The sequence below is a fragment of the Balaenoptera borealis genome, assembly GCF_965194805.1.
Source record: "Balaenoptera borealis genome assembly, chromosome: 1".
NCBI lineage: Eukaryota > Metazoa > Chordata > Mammalia > Artiodactyla > Balaenopteridae > Balaenoptera > Balaenoptera borealis.
The window spans coordinates 22,526,320-22,545,709 of record NC_138860.1 but is presented as its reverse complement, the minus strand read 5'-3'; the positions used below and the strand labels follow the sequence as shown (position 1 = coordinate 22,545,709).

Genomic DNA, 19,390 nt, shown 5'->3' with positions numbered 1-19,390 from the left:
GTTACAGTCTAGTTACTATTCACTGTATTTGCAAGGTAGATATTATTACAGCTTAGGAAATGGAAGCTCAGAGAGGGTATTGCTAAAGTCACAGGACAGGTACTAGAGCCGGGATTCAGTCTCAGGTGTAAGCCTAAAGCCTGTTCTCTGTCTACTGTACTTTGCTGCTCCAAAGAATAGGTCCTTTCATTCCACATTGATTTCTTTCTCTTTGGGACTATGAAGGACATCGTTCCTATTTATTCCCTAACAGGAGGTCTGCAAGATGCTCATACACATGCGTCACCCAGAGGTGTACCACCACCTGGGCGTCATACCCCCACGCGGAGTTCTTCTTCATGGACCACCCGGCTGTGGGAAGACGTTGCTTGCACATGCAATTGCTGGGGTGAGGTTTGCTGACACTTGTTTGCTTTTGTTATTTTTGTTGTTACTCGTTTTTATTTTTTCTCTTTGGTCAACTTGAACCAGACTTGGCATATTCTCAGGAGGACTGATCCTTTCTTCATTTTTTTACCTCTTTTCATGCTGCTATTTGTGAGATGCTGTTTTCTTTTAATGTATCCAATTATTTATATGGCAGGGGTTGGGTGGGAAGCAGAATAATACAGCTGTAAACAACTCTTTTTTTAACACATAGTTTACATTTTAGTCACTTCTCTTTCTCTTTAAGCCAGCGGTTCTCAAGAGCAGTAAAATAAGAAAACTGAAGATTGTATTTTCCATAGAACTAAATATTCAGAATTTCCATTCAGAGTCATGTTTGTATCCTTTTTAGTGTTAAAATATCTTTTCTAAAATGGTGATAATAGATACTCACTTGGCAAAATAAAAAGCAGTCTTAATTTTAGTCCCATCAGATTTCTTGGAAACTGTGTTGGATGGTAAAAAGCAAAATGTCCAAGTAACTTCAGTTTGAAGAATAGCATACTATGCCAATCATTAACAGATAGTGCTCTGTGAAAGCAAATTATTTTTATAGGAGAACTTGATGGATTTGCCTCATTTATTCATTTGTTGAATAAATCTTTTGTGTGACTGCTGCATGCCAGACATTGAAATATAGTGATAAGTAAAACAAACTCGGTTTTTGTCTTTAAGGAGTTTTTCGATCAAATATGAGAGACAGACCTTAAACAGTCTTTCACACAAATAAATGTTGCTCATGGTTACAATTACAGTGAGTGAGTGGGAGACAGAAGTGCAGAATGCCCTGCGGTATGTTGTTGCTATGTTGTCTTAAGCCAAGATGAGAGTTAGGGTCAAAGAGAATATCACTGAGGAAGTGAAATTTCAGGATAGCCAGAAGAATAGTAGGGTTTAGGCAGGGTGGCCGCCATTTGTATTGGTGGGACAGTGGTAGTTTCTCTTCCTTTATTTCAAGAACCTGCCTCCTCTGACTAGGAACTGGCTATTTCTGTGGGTTCAGGGCGGGAGAAACGCCGGTGGGGTGTGTGGGAGACCACTGTGTCACAACCCCCTGCTGTTTCATTTCCAGCAGATAAATAACAGATGAAGTTGTTTTGGCTCAGCTCTAAGTGGGGGGCAAACATATTTCTTAAGATTCAAGACCCTTTATTCAGAAGAGATAATAACAGTTTTATAGTGATATCTACAGAGTAAAAAGAAGTAGAAGGTATCCAGTCAAAGTGTTTGGATAAAATTTTAGATTTTTAAGTAATGTTTTTCATTGGACCAACACAAGATGAGGTTCCTCAGAAAATTGGTCATTTAAAAAATGTAATTTTGAGAGAGGGACTGAGTGAGGAAAAAGTAGGGAAGTGAAAATTTGACAATTTGGTCTTTCTTTTATATATTTGTGCATAGGAACTTGACCTGCCAATTCTGAAAGTAGCTGCTACAGAGATTGTATCTGGAGTATCTGGAGAATCAGAACAGAAGCTGAGAGAACTATTTGAACAAGCTGTGGTGAGTCAGCTAATGGCTCTAATTTTAGGTTTTCAAATCGTATAAGGCTACGAGGAAGATCCTGTTTTCTCTAAGGCTGGTGTTTGTTAACCTGTTCACTGGCCATTCTTTTCTAAACATGGTAATTTGTTACTCATGGTGGCTAAATGTTTAAAGTAGATTAACTAACATAGTCTGTTGGATAAAATAATCTGTTTAATCTGAAAATAACGTAACTGGTGAGAAGTTATGGGCTGTCATACCCAGTAGCGATATGCTGAAAAGAGATTATCTTTGTGATATTTTTTTCACTTTTACTTTCCTTAACTTAGGTTTGACAGAACAACCTATAAGCAGTGTGAACATTTTTAATATTTAAGGATTATCACATTATAAAAGCACCCATGGACATGCCAGGATAAACTCTTCTCTATTTGTATAATTGAAGCTGTGAAAAGAAAATTCTGTTACCAGAGAAATTACAGATTGGATTTTATTCTGATTATAATTCATGTTATTAAAATTTGGATGCTTAAGAACTTCTGAGGAAGATGACATTTGTATCCCATTAAAGTTTTATCTTCAGTATAGTGTTATGGTTAAATGTACTTTCAAGTCAGAAACATGGGTTCAGATCCTTATGCCACCACATACTAATTGTGTAATCTTGGGCAAGAGATTTAACCACTCTAACCCTTAGTTTCCTTACTAGTAGACTGTTAATAATAATACTCAGATCTCATGGGGTTGTTGATTGTATTAAATGAGAGGGTTCATATAAAATCTTTAATGTAGTGTTTAGCACACAGCAAAAGCCAAAAATGTTAGCTATGACATGCTCGCTTGAGCAGTCACTAGTCATCACTGGTTGAAAACTAAAAAATAGCAAAAAGTTTAATTTTATGTTGTCATCATTTGCACCACAATTATATAGGGGCTGGTGAACATGGCCAATGCATCTGAAATGCAAAGCTGATGTGAAATTAGAAGAGAAAGTGTATTTTATTAGTACTTGAAAATGTTTTTTTAAATAGCAAGAATGTAGCAAAATTCGTTACCTAGTCCAAGCTAGTATTGTTTGCTGCCGTAGGCCAGTAAATGGAGAGACAAGTTGTGGGAGCAAGGAATAGAGACTTTTATTTGGAAAGCCAGCCAACGGAGAAGAAGGCTTCTTTTTTTTTTCTTTTAATTATTATTAATTAATTTATTTATTTATTTATTTTTGGCTGTGTTGGGTCTTCGTTTCTGTGCGAGGGCTTTCTCCAGTTGCGGCAAGCGGGGGCCACTCTTCATCGCAGTGCGCGGGCCTCTCACTATCGTGCCCTCTCTTGTTGTGGAGCACAGGCTCTAGACGCGCAGGCTCAGTAGTTGTGGCTCACGGGCCTAGTTGCTCCGTGGCATGTGGGATCTTCCCAGACCAGGGCTCGAACCCGTGTCCCCTGTATCAGCAGGCAGATTCTCAACAACTGTGCCACCAGGGAAGCCCGAAGAAGGCTTCTTTTATTCTAAAATGGGGAAGAGGTAAGTCCTGGTTCTGGTCAGACTCCAGAAGGGATGTGTTGATTTTTTCCTTCCTGCAGTTATTCACGCAGGTGAGCCTGGTCAGGATGTTTCCTGTGAGCTAAACATAGACTGGCATTGGTAAAGCTGTGGATGCACAAGAAAGTTGCAGAGGAAGGGTGGGAAGGGTACTGTGCAGAGCAAAGCTAAATTCTTTCAGGTGTTACCTGTTTTCCAAAATGAGCTTGATTTGATTGTTAATTGGCGTACAGCTGAAAGACAAGTAATAACTTTCATGTTTATGGTAAACACAATGATGAATGAGGATAAAAGAGACAAAGGGCAAAATTAGGTTGTTAGTTGTGTGTTTATATCTCTCTCGGAACCAGTACTGAGCTGCTACTATGCCTAACAGCAGATGCTCAGTAAGTGTATGGTCTAGCTCCCCTCCTTCCTGGACCCCCTGTTTCCTAATGCAAGTCAGTACAATAAGGTATGTGTGGATCAGAGAACAAAAAGGTAAAATCAGATCAAATGGTTCTTTGTTGAAAACTATATGATTGCTTTAGGCTAAATTCTGATGACCATCATTTATTCTTTTTTCCTTTTTTTCTCATTCAGTTTTCCAGAACATTGACAAATACTTTTGCCCTTGCTTTCTGAGACCTTTGCTGTCTGTAACTTTACTCTTTTGTAACTGGGTAATGTGTCGAGCAGTCAGAGGTTCTCCTTTGCAAACATTATCATGAAGAGGATTGGAAAGGGAGCCAGCTAGTGGCAGGCCAAATTTCTTTCCCTTTAAAATGCAGTGGTTCACACACTTTTTAGGTATCTTAGCCAGGCTGACAGTCTGACTCTTAGCATAATCAGTGTTGCTCCTAACTAACTAACTGAGGATGAGCTGTGCTTTAGATTGTAAATCTACATCTTTTTATTTAAATTTCTCATTTTAACTGATTCTTAATCTGTTTGTTTTTTATTGTGGTAAAATATATTTAACATAAAATGTGCCATTTTAAACACTTTTACAGTTTGGTGGCATTAAGCACACTCATATTGTTATGTAACCATCACCCCCATCCATCTCCAGAACTTTTCATCTTCCCAAGCTGAAACCCTGTGCCCAGTAATCACTAACCTTTCATTTTCCCCTGCCCCCAGCCCCTGGCAAGTGCTGTGCTACTTTCTGCCTCTGTGAATTTGACTATTCCAGGTTGTTGTGCTTATATTGTATCTTAACTTACTCTCTCTGGACTCTATCTCGTTTATGTTCAGAAAAAGACTGAAGGTGATCGCTGTCCGCACTGATGTATTGGAACTTTACCCTCCTTTCCTACTCAATGTAGTCTTCAGAATAAGCCTCTGGTAGTTTCAGTTTGGGATGGTGAAAACAACGTAAACGTGTTTAATGCCACTAAACCATACACTTAAAATGGTTAAGATGGTACCACAATAAAAAAAATAAAAACAAAGCCTCTGGTGCTTCTTAAATTCCTCTTATAGCAGATTCTAGGGAAAAGCTTGGATATTTTTATGTTGGTAGGAACATTCATGAAACGTTTGTAGTGAACTTAGTTTTTCTAGTTTAAAATTTATAAACTTACTATTTTTAAATTTCAAAACATAGCAAATATGCCTAATTTACAAAAGAATTTCAGTAGTTTTATCATCACAGAACATGGATTGATGAGAAGACTATACCATGGATTGATAAGAAGACTATAAATGTGTTATCCTATATGTAGTCTCTTACTGTTCTCTTTTAATCCTCTCACTTCTCCTAAGTCAGATAAAAATCAGAAGTAAATCACTGTGAACTGCCTTCTTTAGGGTTATTCTTTTGGTGAATGATCCTAGAACTTTAAGATTGGAAAAAATGTATATACTTAACCATGCTGCAGTATAGGGAATACATTTATGATTGTCTTTTTGTGATATTCTTATTTCTAGTCAAATGCACCGTGTATCTTTTTTATTGATGAAATTGATGCTATTACCCCCAAAAGAGAAGTTGCTTCAAAAGATATGGAACGAAGAATCGTAGCCCAGCTCCTAACCTGCATGGACGGTCAGTTTGAAATAGTGAATTCACTTTAAGAGAATGAATTTTTTTTTTTTAGTGTAAGATTTGAAGATATGAAACATTCAAGTAGCATAAAACACAGAGTAAAAACAGAAATCTTTTTCTTTTCATAAAAGATTGCATCATTAATTTTGGAGTATATCTTACAGTTATTTTTAATGCATTTACACACATGTATAAATGCAGTAACATTGTTTTGCTTTTTACAATACTCTGATTGCCCCATACACACTATTCTATATAACCTGCTGTTTGTATCTTAATATTTCTTGGAAATGTTGCCATTTTAATGCATTTATATCTATCTCTTTTTAATTGCTGCTTGGTATCCTTTAGGATAAATTTATCATATTGTACTTAAATATTTCCATTTTGATGGATATTCAAGTTGTTTTGGTTTTTGCTTTACAACAAGTTGTAGGGAAGATCCTTAAGTGGGCCTTTTTGATACACATGTATTTTTCTAAGACGCAGCAATGGTTAAAGAGTGTACATTTAAAATTTTTATAGGAAATGGCAAATTGCCTTCCAAAAAGTCTTTGCCATTTACATCTTTAGCAGCGCCGTACGAGAGTCACTCTTTCTCCAGGTCCTTCACAACATTGAATTGTTTTAATTTTTGCCAGTCTGAGGGATGAAAATTGGTATCTTTGTTGTAATTTGCATTTCCCTGATTACCATTGATGTAGATCATCTTTCCATACTTTTTTGGCTATTCATATTATTTCCAAAATCCCTTTTCTCATCCTTTTCCCATTGTTCTATTGAATTTAAAAGAAAATTTGAGTGAATATTGTATTTTAATATATTATGGAAACAAATCTTTTGTTAAATATACTGCAGTTACTTCCTGTCTGTAATTTGTTTTTCAATTTTGTTTAATGGGTTTTGGATATAAATTTGGAGGAAAGGACTCAGCACGAGTAGAACTTTTGGAACTAAATCTTACCTACTGTGAAATAGCATGTTTTATGTACATAAGAAAATTTGAAGTAATACTAATTTTGCATTCCTTGTGATGCTAGGTTGTAGATTGTTTATTCTGCTGTTTTATTTTTATGTAAAATTTTCTTGCCATGTTTTAAGGACTGTGTTCTTTTTTTTAAATATCTGCATCAATTCTTTTTTTTTTAATTAATTTATTCATTTATTTATTTTTGGCTGCGTTGGGTCTTCATTGCTGCGTGCGGGCTTTCTCTAGTTGTGGCGAGCGGGGGCTACTCTTCGTTGCGGTGTGCAGGCTTCTCATTGCAGTGGCTTCTCTTGTTGTGGAGCACGGGCTCTAGACGCGTGGGCTTCGGTAGTTGTGGCGCGTGGGCTTAGTAGTTGTGGCTTGCAGGCTCTAGAGCGCAGGCTCAGTAGTTGTGGCGCACGGGCTTAGTTGGTCCGCGGCATGTGGGATTTTCCCGGACCAGGGCTCGAACCCGTGTCCCCTGCACTGGCAGGCGGATTCTTAACCACTGTGCCACCAGGGAAGTCCCAGGACTGTGTTCTGAATTATCATTATTTTATTGAAGCTAATTTGTTATCAGTTATAAGATACACCATTATTTTATGTACCTCTGAGAAGGAAAATGGCAAAACACCAATCAAAGTATGACATAATGCTTATCACATTGATAGTATAAGCATTCTGATTTCAGAGATATTAAAATGTGGAAAAATGAACAAGTACAGGAATTAAGCAGACTACTGTTACTAGAACATTACTGAAAGCCCTGTTAGTTGGGATTTTTGGTGTGTCTTTGTGTGTGTTTTAAGTTTCCCCTTTATAAACCAAAATAGGGAAAACAGTAAATAATTCAACTTACATAGTCGTCCTTTTACTGAACTGAACTTAGATCCAGTTGCCCAATGCCCAGCAAAGCCAATTTACTGACACTGGGTTGTGGTGAAGGAAAGAACAGTGTTTATTGCAGGGCACCAAGCAAGGAGAGTAGGCAGCTAATGCTTAAAAGACCCGAACTCCTGATGCTTTCAGGCAAGGTTTTTTAAAGGCGATATTAGGGGTGAGGGTCGCAGGGTACATGATCACCTCCTGGACATTTTTATGATTGGTTGGTGGAGAGGTAACAGGGTGATGTTTCGGGAATTTTAATCACCAGCCAGTCTGGGGGCTCTGTGCTTGTGGTCAGCATGTAGTCACCATCCTCCACTGGGTGGAGGGTACTAGTTTCTGCAGAACCACTGAAAGGTGTGCATCAGATTGTTATCTATATATCCCTTCTGGAGGAACTAGGAGTCCTGTGACTCTGTTGTTGTAACTGTTAGCTGCTTGAGTTCACTTTTTAGAACTCTGGGAAAGCCAAACAAGAAGCGGAGGACACAGAGGGGCTTGTACGCAGGAGGGCCCTGCAGAGTCCTGCTCGGTCTCAGTTCTCCCTTTTCTTTGATACTCCTTAATCCTGAGGGGAACGGGGGTGGGACAAGAAAGGGAATAAAGTTTTGGATAGAGATGTTAATCATAAATTTGGTGGAGGAACTCGGTTTTAGGGGGACTTGTTTCTTTCTCTCTCCCCAAATAGCCTGTACCATGTGGTCATTTTTTTCCCTACAGTTTGAGAATTTTGTAAAACCTTATTAAATCAGAGTTTATAAATCTGAAATTGTAAGAAGTTAACACTTTTAGGTAAATTACTATGAACAAGATAATTAAGGAGACCACTTAAAAAAACTAATTTCACCTAATTTTAAAAACTTAAACTCAGACATAATTCTAATTATTAAGAGCTGCGAAGGATCTTAAAATGTCATCATTTGTTTATGAGGAAACTGATGCACAGAGAGCTAAGGGCCAGGTGCATACAGTGAGTCATTAGCAAAGCATAGGCCGGAATCCAGATGTTTATTTGTACATATGCAATTAATGGGCTACCACAAATGCTTTATTTGTGAGAGCTATTATCCCAGAAACATGTTAACTAGTTTTTGTTTTTGTTTTTTTTACTCTGTGTAAAAACAAGTAAAACTTCATTTTTTTAATAATCAGAAATTCATACTTTTGGCTAATGTAACTTCAATTTAAAATGATCAGTCCTCTAAAAGTGAGAAAAAGAATGGGATTTATCTTGTAGTCGGTGGCCAATCCTAGCTAAGGTCTGATTTTTATCTTTCTGGCTTTTGAAACAGCACTTGTGTTACCAAGTATTGACTTCCTGTGGAAGGATATTTTCACTACTGAAGATTTAACAGATTTCCATGATTGTTCTTGTTGAATTCTGTTATTAACCCTTGCTATGTTCAGAGCATATCACCAAGACTGTAGTGTCTGAGCAACGTGAACTAGAAAAAGGAAGCAGACTCCTACCCTTGGTCATTGTTTTAGCTGTGAGACTGAAAGCATCCCTGAGTCAGCAGTGGAACAGCTTTGGCTCTGTACCAGCATTAGTGCAGGGAGGGTTCAGCATAGGAACATCTTCCTGTGACTGCAAGTTTGTAGCTCGTGGTGCTACATCAATTCTGAGGTGTCAACTCGTTTTCTGTAAAGTAGTTCTGCTTGTTCAGGGATCTCCTCTTGTAGCGTGAGTCTCTTTTTTAGCTGATTCCTTTTATTTAGTTTTCAAAAAGTATTAAAGAGCTTTCTTGTCTCGCTCAAACGTATACCTTATGCCTCTTTTCTTTTCAGTCCAAATTTATCCAAAGAATAGTCACTGCCAATTAAATATGTTTCTATTTCAGTTCTATTCTGTAACCCCACCCCTACAGTTGTCTCTCTGCCTCTACCATTCCACTGAAACAATCATAGAAAACTTGTTGATGATCACCGCTGGCCACGTCTTTTGGTTTGCTCTCAGCCCTCACCCCTCTGAACCCACCTCTTACAGTTGTTATCTGGGGTCAGGGATTGTACCTAGAGTAGTTCCTGGCACGGGGCGAGCACCCAGTGAGTGTTAGCGGTGGTGGTTGAGAGCATTTGATACTGTGATCGCCTTGTCCTTGTCGTTGTTATCACACTTGGCTTGAGTAACTCTCTCTCTGTCCTTCTGTTCTCTGACAACTCCCTACTGCTTTCCTTTACTTACTTGCCTCCTTTTCTCCATCCCTTAGAGAAAGATATCCCATAAGGTTTTACACTTGATCTTCTTTTCTTCTGCCCTCCCCACTTCCCAACTCTCTGCTGTTCAACGCATTGAAAAACTGTCAAATTACATCTCTAACCTTCATTTCTGATAGGCTTGCAACCAACCCATCTTCGCAGCTGCCTGTCAGATACTTGCAGGTGACTGTCCCACGTCCCCTCACACTCGGTGTGTCCAGAGCTCCACTGGCTTCCCCTGTGGCCCTTTCTGCATGTCTGACCTCCCTCCTGTATTCCATGTTTAAGTTAACAGCATCCGAACTGAGTTGTCTTTGTCTCTTCCTTCTCTTCCTCCTTCACATTGAATCATTTGCTTAGTGCTTTTGATTCTATCTACAACTTGGACCTTAAATTGGGCTTTTTGTTTTCATCTCCTGTGTTTCTGCCTTCACTCATCTCTCACCTGATTATTGTATTCAAATCACAACAAACTCTTTTTGCATTTATTCCTCTTTACTCCATTCAAAATTATTATTAGAGTTATCTTTCTAAAACACAAATCTTACCAGAGGAACCTTTCATGGCTTCCTGTTGGCAAAAGCATATACTCTAAATTCCTCACGACTTGGCTGATAGAGGCTTTAGTTACCTGTGAGGGGGTGTAACCTCAGACTCTCTGCCAGTCACCCCTGGTTCAGTTGAGAGAAATAATACTTGTGGAAAATACACTTTAGGCGCTGCATTCTGTCCATTAATAAAAATCTGTATCTGGATTAGGCCAGAGCAACTGGAGACTGTATTGTATTCCCCCATCTCAATGCCATGAGTCTGTTTTGAGATACATACTACTCTGTCTTGCCAAGACTCCCTATTGGTGGACCACTCACCTTGTCTTAACATGCCACACCTGTTAGTACCTCTGTGCTTTTTGCTCATTCCATTTCTTCCATGTAAAATTTCATTAACCTATGTTTCAGTTTATCAATATCCTATTTACCCTTCAAGCCTTTTCTGGAATGTTACCTCCTCCCTAAGTTCTCCCAGATTCCTCAGTCCGAATTCATAATATCTTCCATCGTATCACTGTGGTGCTTTGTTTACGCTTACTGTGCTTCAAGTAGATTGAGCTGCTTGAGGACAAAGTTTGTATTTTCCTCACATCTTTCCCATATTAGACATTTAGTGAATGTTAGTTTTATATACCTATATATATATTGCTGTCAGTGTGTAATACTCTCTCTCTAACCACTTAAATGACTTGTGTAAGCATTATTATCCTTAATGTCAAGTGTCTTATTCACCACTCATCCTGTGTCTGGTTCTTACTAGATCTGAATAACATGGCCGCTACAGCTCGGGTCCTAGTCATCGGAGCTACTAACCGACCAGACTCCTTGGATCCTGCTTTGAGACGTGCAGGAAGGTTCGACCGAGAGATATGCCTAGGTATCCCAGATGAAGTATCCAGGGAAAGGTATACTCTTAGAGAATGAAGTTTATATGCCACTACATCATCTGAACTGAATGCTTTGAAAATGAGGGGTGAGAAATATCATGTAGCCTTTTCTTTCTGTCTCTCTTTATGTGTCAGTGAAATTGATTTGGAAAGGAGAAAGCCCACATTAAATTAATGCTTAAGAAAACAATTTACTCATTAATACGGCAGTTGTTTCAGGCTGCTTTTTTCAGTAGTGATATTGGACTTATGTATCCATACTCATTTATCTGGTCTTATTAACAGTGTCTTGTGTTTTTTAGGTGGCCGATCAGCCTAGGGAGAGTGTCTAAAGCTATGGAATAGTGCTCACTGGTCCACATGTAGGCTAAATCTGAGTTTAACAAGTATTTTAACTTGTTGCACTAATCTGCCTAAGGTCATAGGTTCCCTGACAAATAATTAAATGATAGCCAGAGAGTTGAAAGCTGTCTGTTTGCTCTAGGACCAACCTTTCCTAGTAATTGGGGTTGAATGTCCGTAGAGCAAAGAAACATCCACCAATATCTCAGTAACAAAAATATCTCGGGAGGCAAGTGGAGTAAAGAAAATCTAGTAATGTGCTGAAATACCGTATTTTTTTTTTGGCTGAGTTGGGTCTTCATTGCTGCGCGCAGACTTTTTCTAGTTGCGGTAAGCGTGGGCTACTCTCCATTGCGGTGCGCGGGCTTCTCATTGTGGTGGCTTCTCGTTGCAGAGCATGGGCTCTAGGCATCTGGGCTTCAGGAGTTGTGGCTCGCAGGCTCTGGAGCGCAGGCTTAGTAGTTGTGGCGCACGGGCTTAGTTGCTCCGTGGCATGTGGGATCTTCCCGGACCAGGGCTCGAACCCGTGTCCCCTGCATTGGCAGGCGGATTCTTAATCACTGCGCCACCAGGGAAGCCCTGAAATACCTTATTTATAATGACTTTTGGCTTAAGTTAATGACACTAAATTGCTGTACACGATCACCAGTGGCTTTTAGAGAAAGTGGTATGTAGTGAAAGTATAGTTATGGGGACAGTGGAGAAGGGAAGAGATAAAGGACAGGAGACTTCATGAATGCAGGACATAAAAGTGATCAGAAGACACTTTGGACAGGAGAAAGCATTAGGAAGGAACACGTCATCCTTGCCTTCTTCCCAGTACTTAATGTGACTTCAGCTTTTGATTCATTGGCATTTTCTTCAGCTATTGTATTCAGTGTCATCTATAGGTATGGTCATTGCATTCTCACATATATAATCTTTAAGTAGTTACTCAACCATTCAGGTTTCTTTACTAACATGTTTATACCCACAGCAAAATAATATTATTTAGTATTTAAGTTGTTTGTATTTGTTCAGCAAACAGGTATTGAGCGTATATTATATGTATATACCACTGGGGTAGGTAGTATGAGGAATATAAAAAATTGTAAGTCCTTGCTTTCAGGATGCTTACAGTACAGAAAGAGAAATAAGGCCTGTATCCTTTATCAAGCCTTTTTTTGATTAAGTGCCAAACTTAATGGTAGAGACATAGACACAGTAGAGCCCATCATCCCTGCTAGATAAAATCCTTTGTCCATTGATCACGATTCCATCATCAACAAAGTTTTTAAAGGACTTTCCTAGATAGCCATATTTTGAAAATTTTCAAGCCTACAGAAAAGTTGAAAAAATAATACAATAAATATCTATATGTCCTTTAGCTGAATTTACCACTTGTTAACACTTTACCGTGTTTACTTTCACTCTGTATATAAAAACATCATATATTTGTGTGTGTGTGTATATATCTTTATTTTTTTGCCAGCCCATTTGAAGGATAGTTGAAGACATCATGACACTTTAGCTGTAAATAATTCTCCTGTGTAACTATCATACCATTTTCCATACTAAAGAAATTTAACACTGGCAATAATATTATTTAATACACAGTCTATTCTAATTTTCCCAGTTGCCCCAAAACTGTCCATTGTACCTTTAATCTTTCATTTTGTTTAGCTTTTTTTTTTTTTTACCCTAGATTCAATAAAGAGCAAACCTGCTATGTAGTTGTCATGTCCCTTTAATCTCCTTTAATCTGCCTTTTTGGGGGAGAGAGTACTTTCGTGACATCGACATTTTTGAATTGTCTAGATATGTCTTTGCAGATCACTCTACAACTTAAATTTATCTGATTGCTTTTTCATGATTAGATTCGGGTTAAATATTTTGAGCAAGAATACTACATTCGTGGTGAGGTGTCTCAGAACATTTCAGGAAGTTCATAGTGTCAGTTTGTATCATTGTTGGTGATGTTAAGTTTGATCACTTGAAAAATTTGTCAGAGTTCTCTCCTCTAAAGGTACCTTTTCTTTTGTACTTAATAAATAAAATCCATCTATTTCTGGTATCTACAGTTATTTATGATTGCCTTTTGTTGGTTTGTTCAAACTCCATTTTAGATTCAGGAGGTAAATTCTATAGGCATACATTGGTGTTTTATGTAGGCTGTAATGGTCTAGCTAAGTCTTAGACGGCTAGCGGAAGAATTTTTCTAAAGAGGGGTATTAAATGTTTACTATGTTTAAGGCCAATTGGGAAGAGCAAGGTCAAGCCTGAAAGAAGATAGCTCTTGAATATAATTATGAGGTAGAATTTTTTAAGGAAGAAGTTTTTTATTTATTTTTTTAATTTTTTGTGGTAAAAAAACACATACAAACTTTGCTATCTTAACCATTTTTAAGAGTACAGTTCGGTAGTGTTATATATACTCACATTGTAGTGAATCTCTAGAACTTTTTCTGTCTTACAAAACTGAAACTCCATACCCATTGAACACTAATTTCCCCTCCTAAGGAAGTGTATCTCTCTTTTTTTTTTCTTTTTTTTAATAGTTTTTAAAAATTAATTTATTTTGGCTGCGCTGGGTCTTTGTTGTGGCTCTTGGGCTCTTTGTTGCAGCGCACAGGCTTCTCTAGTTGCAGTGCGCGGGCTCAGTAGTTGTGGTGTGTGGGCTTAGTTGCCATATGTGGGATCTTAGTTCCCTGACCAGGAATCGAACCAGGGCCCACTGCATTGGGAGCGCAGAGTCTGAACCACTGGACCACCAGGAAAGTCCTGGAAGAGTATTTCTGACTGAGTCTTTGACAAAGGCAGAATACAGTTTTCTTATTTTTATACTTTTATCTAGCTCTGAAGGCAGAAGCAAACTAGTTATATTATTATATGCAGATGTTAATGAATTAAATTCTAAGATGGGGAAATTATATAAATAGAATTAATATATTAATAGAATTACATCAGTGTTTTTTTTTTCTTAAATTTTAATTTCAGATAACGAATACTTTTTAATTTATTTATTTTTATATTTTTTTTTGGCTGTGTTGGGTCTTCGTTTCTGTGCGAGGGCTTTCTCTAGTTGCGGCAAGTGGGGGCCACTCTTCATCGCGGTGCACAGGCCTCTCACTGTTGCGGCCTCTCTTGTTGCGGAGCACAGGCTCCAGACGCGCAGGCTCAGTAGTTGTGGCTCACGGGCCTAGTTGCTCCGCGGCATGTGGGATCTTCCCAGACCAGGGCTCAAACCCGCGTCCCCTGCATTAGCAGGCAGACTCTCAACCACTGCGCCACCAGGGAGGCCCCATCAGTGTTTATTTTATCAATAATTCTTAGAAATAATAATTCTTAGGAAGTCATTAATTGAAGAAATATTTAAGCACCTGTTGTTTACCAAGGAGACACAATGGTTGACACTTCAGTCACCACTTTAAAAAATCAGAAGTGTGATGAGTACAAAAAGACAAAGACAGGATCTTAGGGAGGATATATCAGGCAAAGCTAATATGGTCTGGAGGTTCTCTTTTTTTTTTTTTAATTTAATTTAATTTAATGTTTTTTTAATTTATTTGTTGTTTATTTGGCTGCACCTGGTCTTAGTTGTGGCATGCGGGATCTAGTTCCCTGACCAGGGATTGAACCCGGGCCCCCTGCATTGCGAGGGCGGAGTCTTAGCCACTGGACTACCAGGGAAGTCCCGGTCTGGCGGTTCTTAAAGGTTTCTCTGAGGAAGCTGAGACTCAAAGAATAAATAGCAATTAACTGATCACATGGTGAGAGTGATGAGAGTATTGGTAGGAATAGCATGTGTAAAGACCCTAAGGTGACCGAGAGCTCAGTGTGTCCAGGGAACTGGAAGAAGAATAGGGCTATAGAAATAGAGACAGGATGTGGAAAGGCTGCAGAGGTGTGCAGAATCCAGCTCACAGCTGCCTTGGTGAGGGCTTTGGACTACTTCTGTAAGTGGTAGGAAGCAATTAAATCAAGCAGGACAGTGATGGAAACAGACTTTTGTTCTGAGAAGGTCCCTGTAGCTGCAGTGTGAATAAGGAATGACAGGAGAGCAAGATGGGTTGTGGTAGCCCAGTGAGGAAGCTGCTGTGATATCCAGAGGCAATGGTGGGCGGGCTTGAAGAGGTGGGAGTGCAAAGAGAGATAACTGGAGACATTTAGGAAGTAGAATCAATAAGTTATGTCTATCAATAGAATATATGTGTGGAGAGGTGGGGGCTATGAACAAGAGGGAAATATTCCCAAATTTTTCGCTTAAGCACCTAATGGTTTTCAGGTGCTTAAGGGGTGGGAAATACTGGAGGATGAGCAGATTTTAGAAGAGGATTTGGGGATAGATGGAGTTTAGAGGCAATTGCAGGATGTCCAAGTAGAGATGTCAAGTTGGCAATTGGACAAATGAGTCTGGATCTCCACAGAAGCCAACATTTAGGAATCATCAATGTATTGATGGCAGTTGAAGTTAAGAAAGTAGATGAGATTGTCCAGAGAGAGTGTGAAGAGAAAGTGTCAGAGGTTCTGGGAAAGGCCCGAAGAGGCTAACAGGCTCAGAATGTAGGAGGAGCAGCCAGAAGCATTGGGAAAATGAAGAGAAAGTTGCGTAATGGAAGCCAAGAGAAGTCTGTGTTTCCGGAGGGAGGAACGAGAGGTCCAGGGAGGGCTGAAAAATTGTCTTTGAAGTGAGCAGCCTAGAGGTCACCAGTGACCTTAACAAAAAGCTGTTTGAGTAGAATGGTAGAGGTAAACTCCAGTTTGGAATGGTTGAGGAGTAAAGGGAAACTGAAAAAGCGAGAGCAGCAGACTTCCACAGTTCGGTCAGGAGAGTCTGCAGTGAGGGAGAAGGCAGAAGGTGGTGGCTTCGTGAGGTGGGTAATGGGGTGTCAAGAGAGGACTTTTCTAAGGTGGGAGAAACTTGAGTAGTGTCTTTAAGGGTTGATGGGAAGGAGAAATGGGAGGAGCAGGGAGTCAGAGCTTATGCATAGGTGCTGGCCTTAGAATGAGGGCTAATTTGTTGACGTGATAGTAAAGGGAGAAAGAACGGATATGCAGGCAAGAAGGATTATCAGTTTGGTACTGGAAAATTGAGGGCGTTGTCTCTATGAATTAAAAAGCGAGATCTTCTGATGAAAGTGAGGCTCATGATGGATAGGTTAGAGGTTTGAGGAGGATGAAGGTCTGAAATTACTTTCTTGGCTAATTTGAGATGAACTGGCTAGGATAACAGGATTTTCAGGCAGTGTTTAGGATTGGGGTATGGAATGGTACCAGTAGGGCTGGTTTAATGATTTTTTTTCCCATAGCAATGCTCAACAGTCTAGGTTCAGGCACAGAGAAAGCAGAGATTTAGAATTTAGATTAAGAAAGAAAAAAAGAGAGTATGGACTCTTAAATTGTAAAAACAGGACTATTTGATGAGGCGGTGGTGAATCCAAGAACCTACTGAGGTTTGAAAACAGGTGTGTGGGAGACTGAGCAAAGAGGAGATGCTTGAGCTAGTGATTTCAGAGGTGGGACAGACCCAGGTGCTGATAAGGTCCAGAGCATGATGGTCCATGAAGTGGAGAAGAGGGCAGAGGCAGGTGAGACGGGGGCGCAGAGGCCTTCAGTAGGTGCCAGAACTCAGTTTCTATTCTTGCAAAACAAAGCACCCCCAAGTTTATTTTTATTGTTTCTCACCATTTCTGTGGATAAAGAATTCAGAGAGGCTCAGGCAGCTGGTTATGTCTCAGGGTCTCCTGTGGCTGCAGAGACTAGCTGGAGCTAGAACACGTGCGGGATTAGGGCAGCGGGGCTGTGCTTGTCTGCCTACTTAGGTATCTGTATACCTATCATTTGATCTTGTCTGTTCCTTGCCTCCTGCCCCCCCAACCCCTTTCTCGTCTTGTCTGCTGAAGGCCTCTCATGTGGCACCCTTTACAGAATAGTGTGGGCTTCCTCAGAGTCGGGCAGCCTCAGGGTGGAAGGGTTCTTCCATGGCAGGTTAGGGCTGCAGCATGAGGATTGCAGGAAACAGGCTGAAATGACACTGCTGTTCATTTTATGTTATGTTTTGTTATGTTTCGTTATGTTATAGCTGTGCTGGGTCTTAGTTGTGGCTCGTGGGCTCCTTAGTTGCGGCGCACCGGTTCCTTAGTCGTGGCATGCAGACTCTTAGTTGCAGCACGCATGTGGGATCTAGTTCCCTGACCAGGGGTGGAACCCGGGCCCCCTGCACTGGGAGCTTGGGCAGCACTGCTGTTCTTGACCTCAGGATTTGTAAAACATTACATCAAAAGGAGGAAAAAACAGCATTCAAAACCAGCCACTCTTAACACACCCCAGCCCTGTCACCTGGGTGTGTGACTCTCCCCCAGGAGGCCCAGGAAGAGGCAGGTCCTGGGAGCAAGGCCCTCCGTCCTCCGGTCACCAGTCCACCCGGGGCCATGCCGGAGGGGGTGGCCTGGACTCGGACACTGAGGTCTAAGCTCTTTCTACAGCAGATCTTCTAGCCTTAGAAGTGTGGTCACATAGCGTCAAGTCCACTCGTCTCTATTGGTTGATTGCTCACTCAGGTCAGCCCAGATTCGAGAAGAGGAGTCATAGCCCCACCTCCCACTGAGAGGAGGGTTGAGAATTTACAAACATGTTTTAGAACGGTCACAATAATGAACCCCCATGTTTTTATCACCCGGTTTCAATAATTATCAACATTTTCACGGTCTTATTTTATTTATCCCCCACTTTTTTTTTCTTGGAGTATTTTAATGCAAATCCCAGGCATTATATCATTTCAGCTATAAATACGTCCATATCTAATGAATAAAGACTTTTTATTTAGCATTACACAATGCTTTTATATACCTAACAAATAATAATTTATCTGATATCCAAACGTGTTCATATATTTGTAGTATGTAGTTATATTATGAAGTTTGACTATATCCATATTTAGCATTTTCATTTCTCATCTTTATAAATATTGTTCCTATATGAGGATCACATTTCATTTATTTACCTTTGTAACTTTTCTGAAATTTGTAATTGCCAAATTTTTTTCATTTGCTAGCCCTCTTACAATTTTTTCTGCACTCTGTTTCCTCCAAGTTTTTTTTTTTCTTTGTGTATGTATATGTGTGTATATGTGTTTGTTTTGGTCTGTATATTATACTGCAGTGAGAAATGCTATCTTTATAAAGTCATAATAACAGGACCTGGCATGTGGTAAGTCTTGACAGTTGAGAGCTGTTACTGTTACTATTTCATGCTGGCAGCTTAAGAGTGAGGCTAATCGCATGTGTGCAGTACAGGCTACTTTGTTGAAGTGTGAGTGCCATTGTAAGGCAGTCATAGGACCAGCTAACTTTTGAGCTAGAAAACTCCAAATATCTATTTCTGTAGATTCTTTTTGTTGAACCAATTCGGATTTTTCAGAAAAAGATCTTCAGACAACACCATGGGGCTGTCCGTCTAGCTGCTGGTCTTCTGACAGGGGCAGGGGCAGGAGGTTGAGCGACTGGACACAGACTTTGACCTTTTTTTCTGACGGAGTTGATCTTACTGTTGTCCACAAACCTGGGGCTTCCCTCTCCTGGTTCAGTTTCACCAGAGGGTACATTGCTGGTCTCCTGCTGGTTGACAGGGTGGAGGGTATGTGGGGTCTTCAGACTTCTTATGCAGATGTTCAGATAATTTCTGTGTTTTGGCTCCCTGCTGTGGCCCTAATTTCTGTAGTTCAACACTTTGGTGCCTCTGGTTCACGGTCTTCGAGGTTCCGCCAGACACATATACTTCCTTCTCAATAGCCCACCTCTCTGCAAAACGTTAATTTTGACTTTGTGCCCTCTGCAGGGTCATTTACCATTCTCCACAAGTTTCTTCATGAATTTTGGTTCAAGATTACAGATAGTCGAGTATTTGTTAGTCTATACTGATAGAAATAAATGATTGAATAAATAAATGGGTGAGAATAGGCAAGTCTCTGATGCAAAAGAATTTCAAATAATTTATGTGGTTGCATTGCCCTTAAGGAGGTGGAGTATAGCTCCGTATTTCTTAAATGTGAGCCAGGCATAAGTGACTTACTTCCAGAGAGTGTAGTATGGAAAGGGAGGGAAGA

At 39.8% G+C, this 19,390-nt stretch overlaps 1 protein-coding gene across 10 annotated transcripts in view; it reads left to right on the top strand.

Moving 5' to 3' along the window:
* Positions 1 to 19,390, top strand: part of NVL (nuclear VCP like) — a 105,534-nt gene that overhangs the window by 15,564 nt on the left and 70,580 nt on the right. For 9 of the 10 annotated variants that reach the window (XM_082389828.1, XM_082389826.1, XM_082389829.1 and 6 more), the window contains exons 9-12: positions 254 to 388; positions 1,828 to 1,929; positions 5,359 to 5,476; positions 10,839 to 10,983. In XM_082389828.1, coding sequence (XP_082245954.1) covers positions 254 to 388; positions 1,828 to 1,929; positions 5,359 to 5,476; positions 10,839 to 10,983 — 500 coding nt within the window. The remainder of the gene's footprint in view (positions 1 to 253; positions 389 to 1,827; positions 1,930 to 5,358; positions 5,477 to 10,838; positions 10,984 to 19,390) is intronic. The other variant, XM_082389831.1, reaches the window with a different exon arrangement.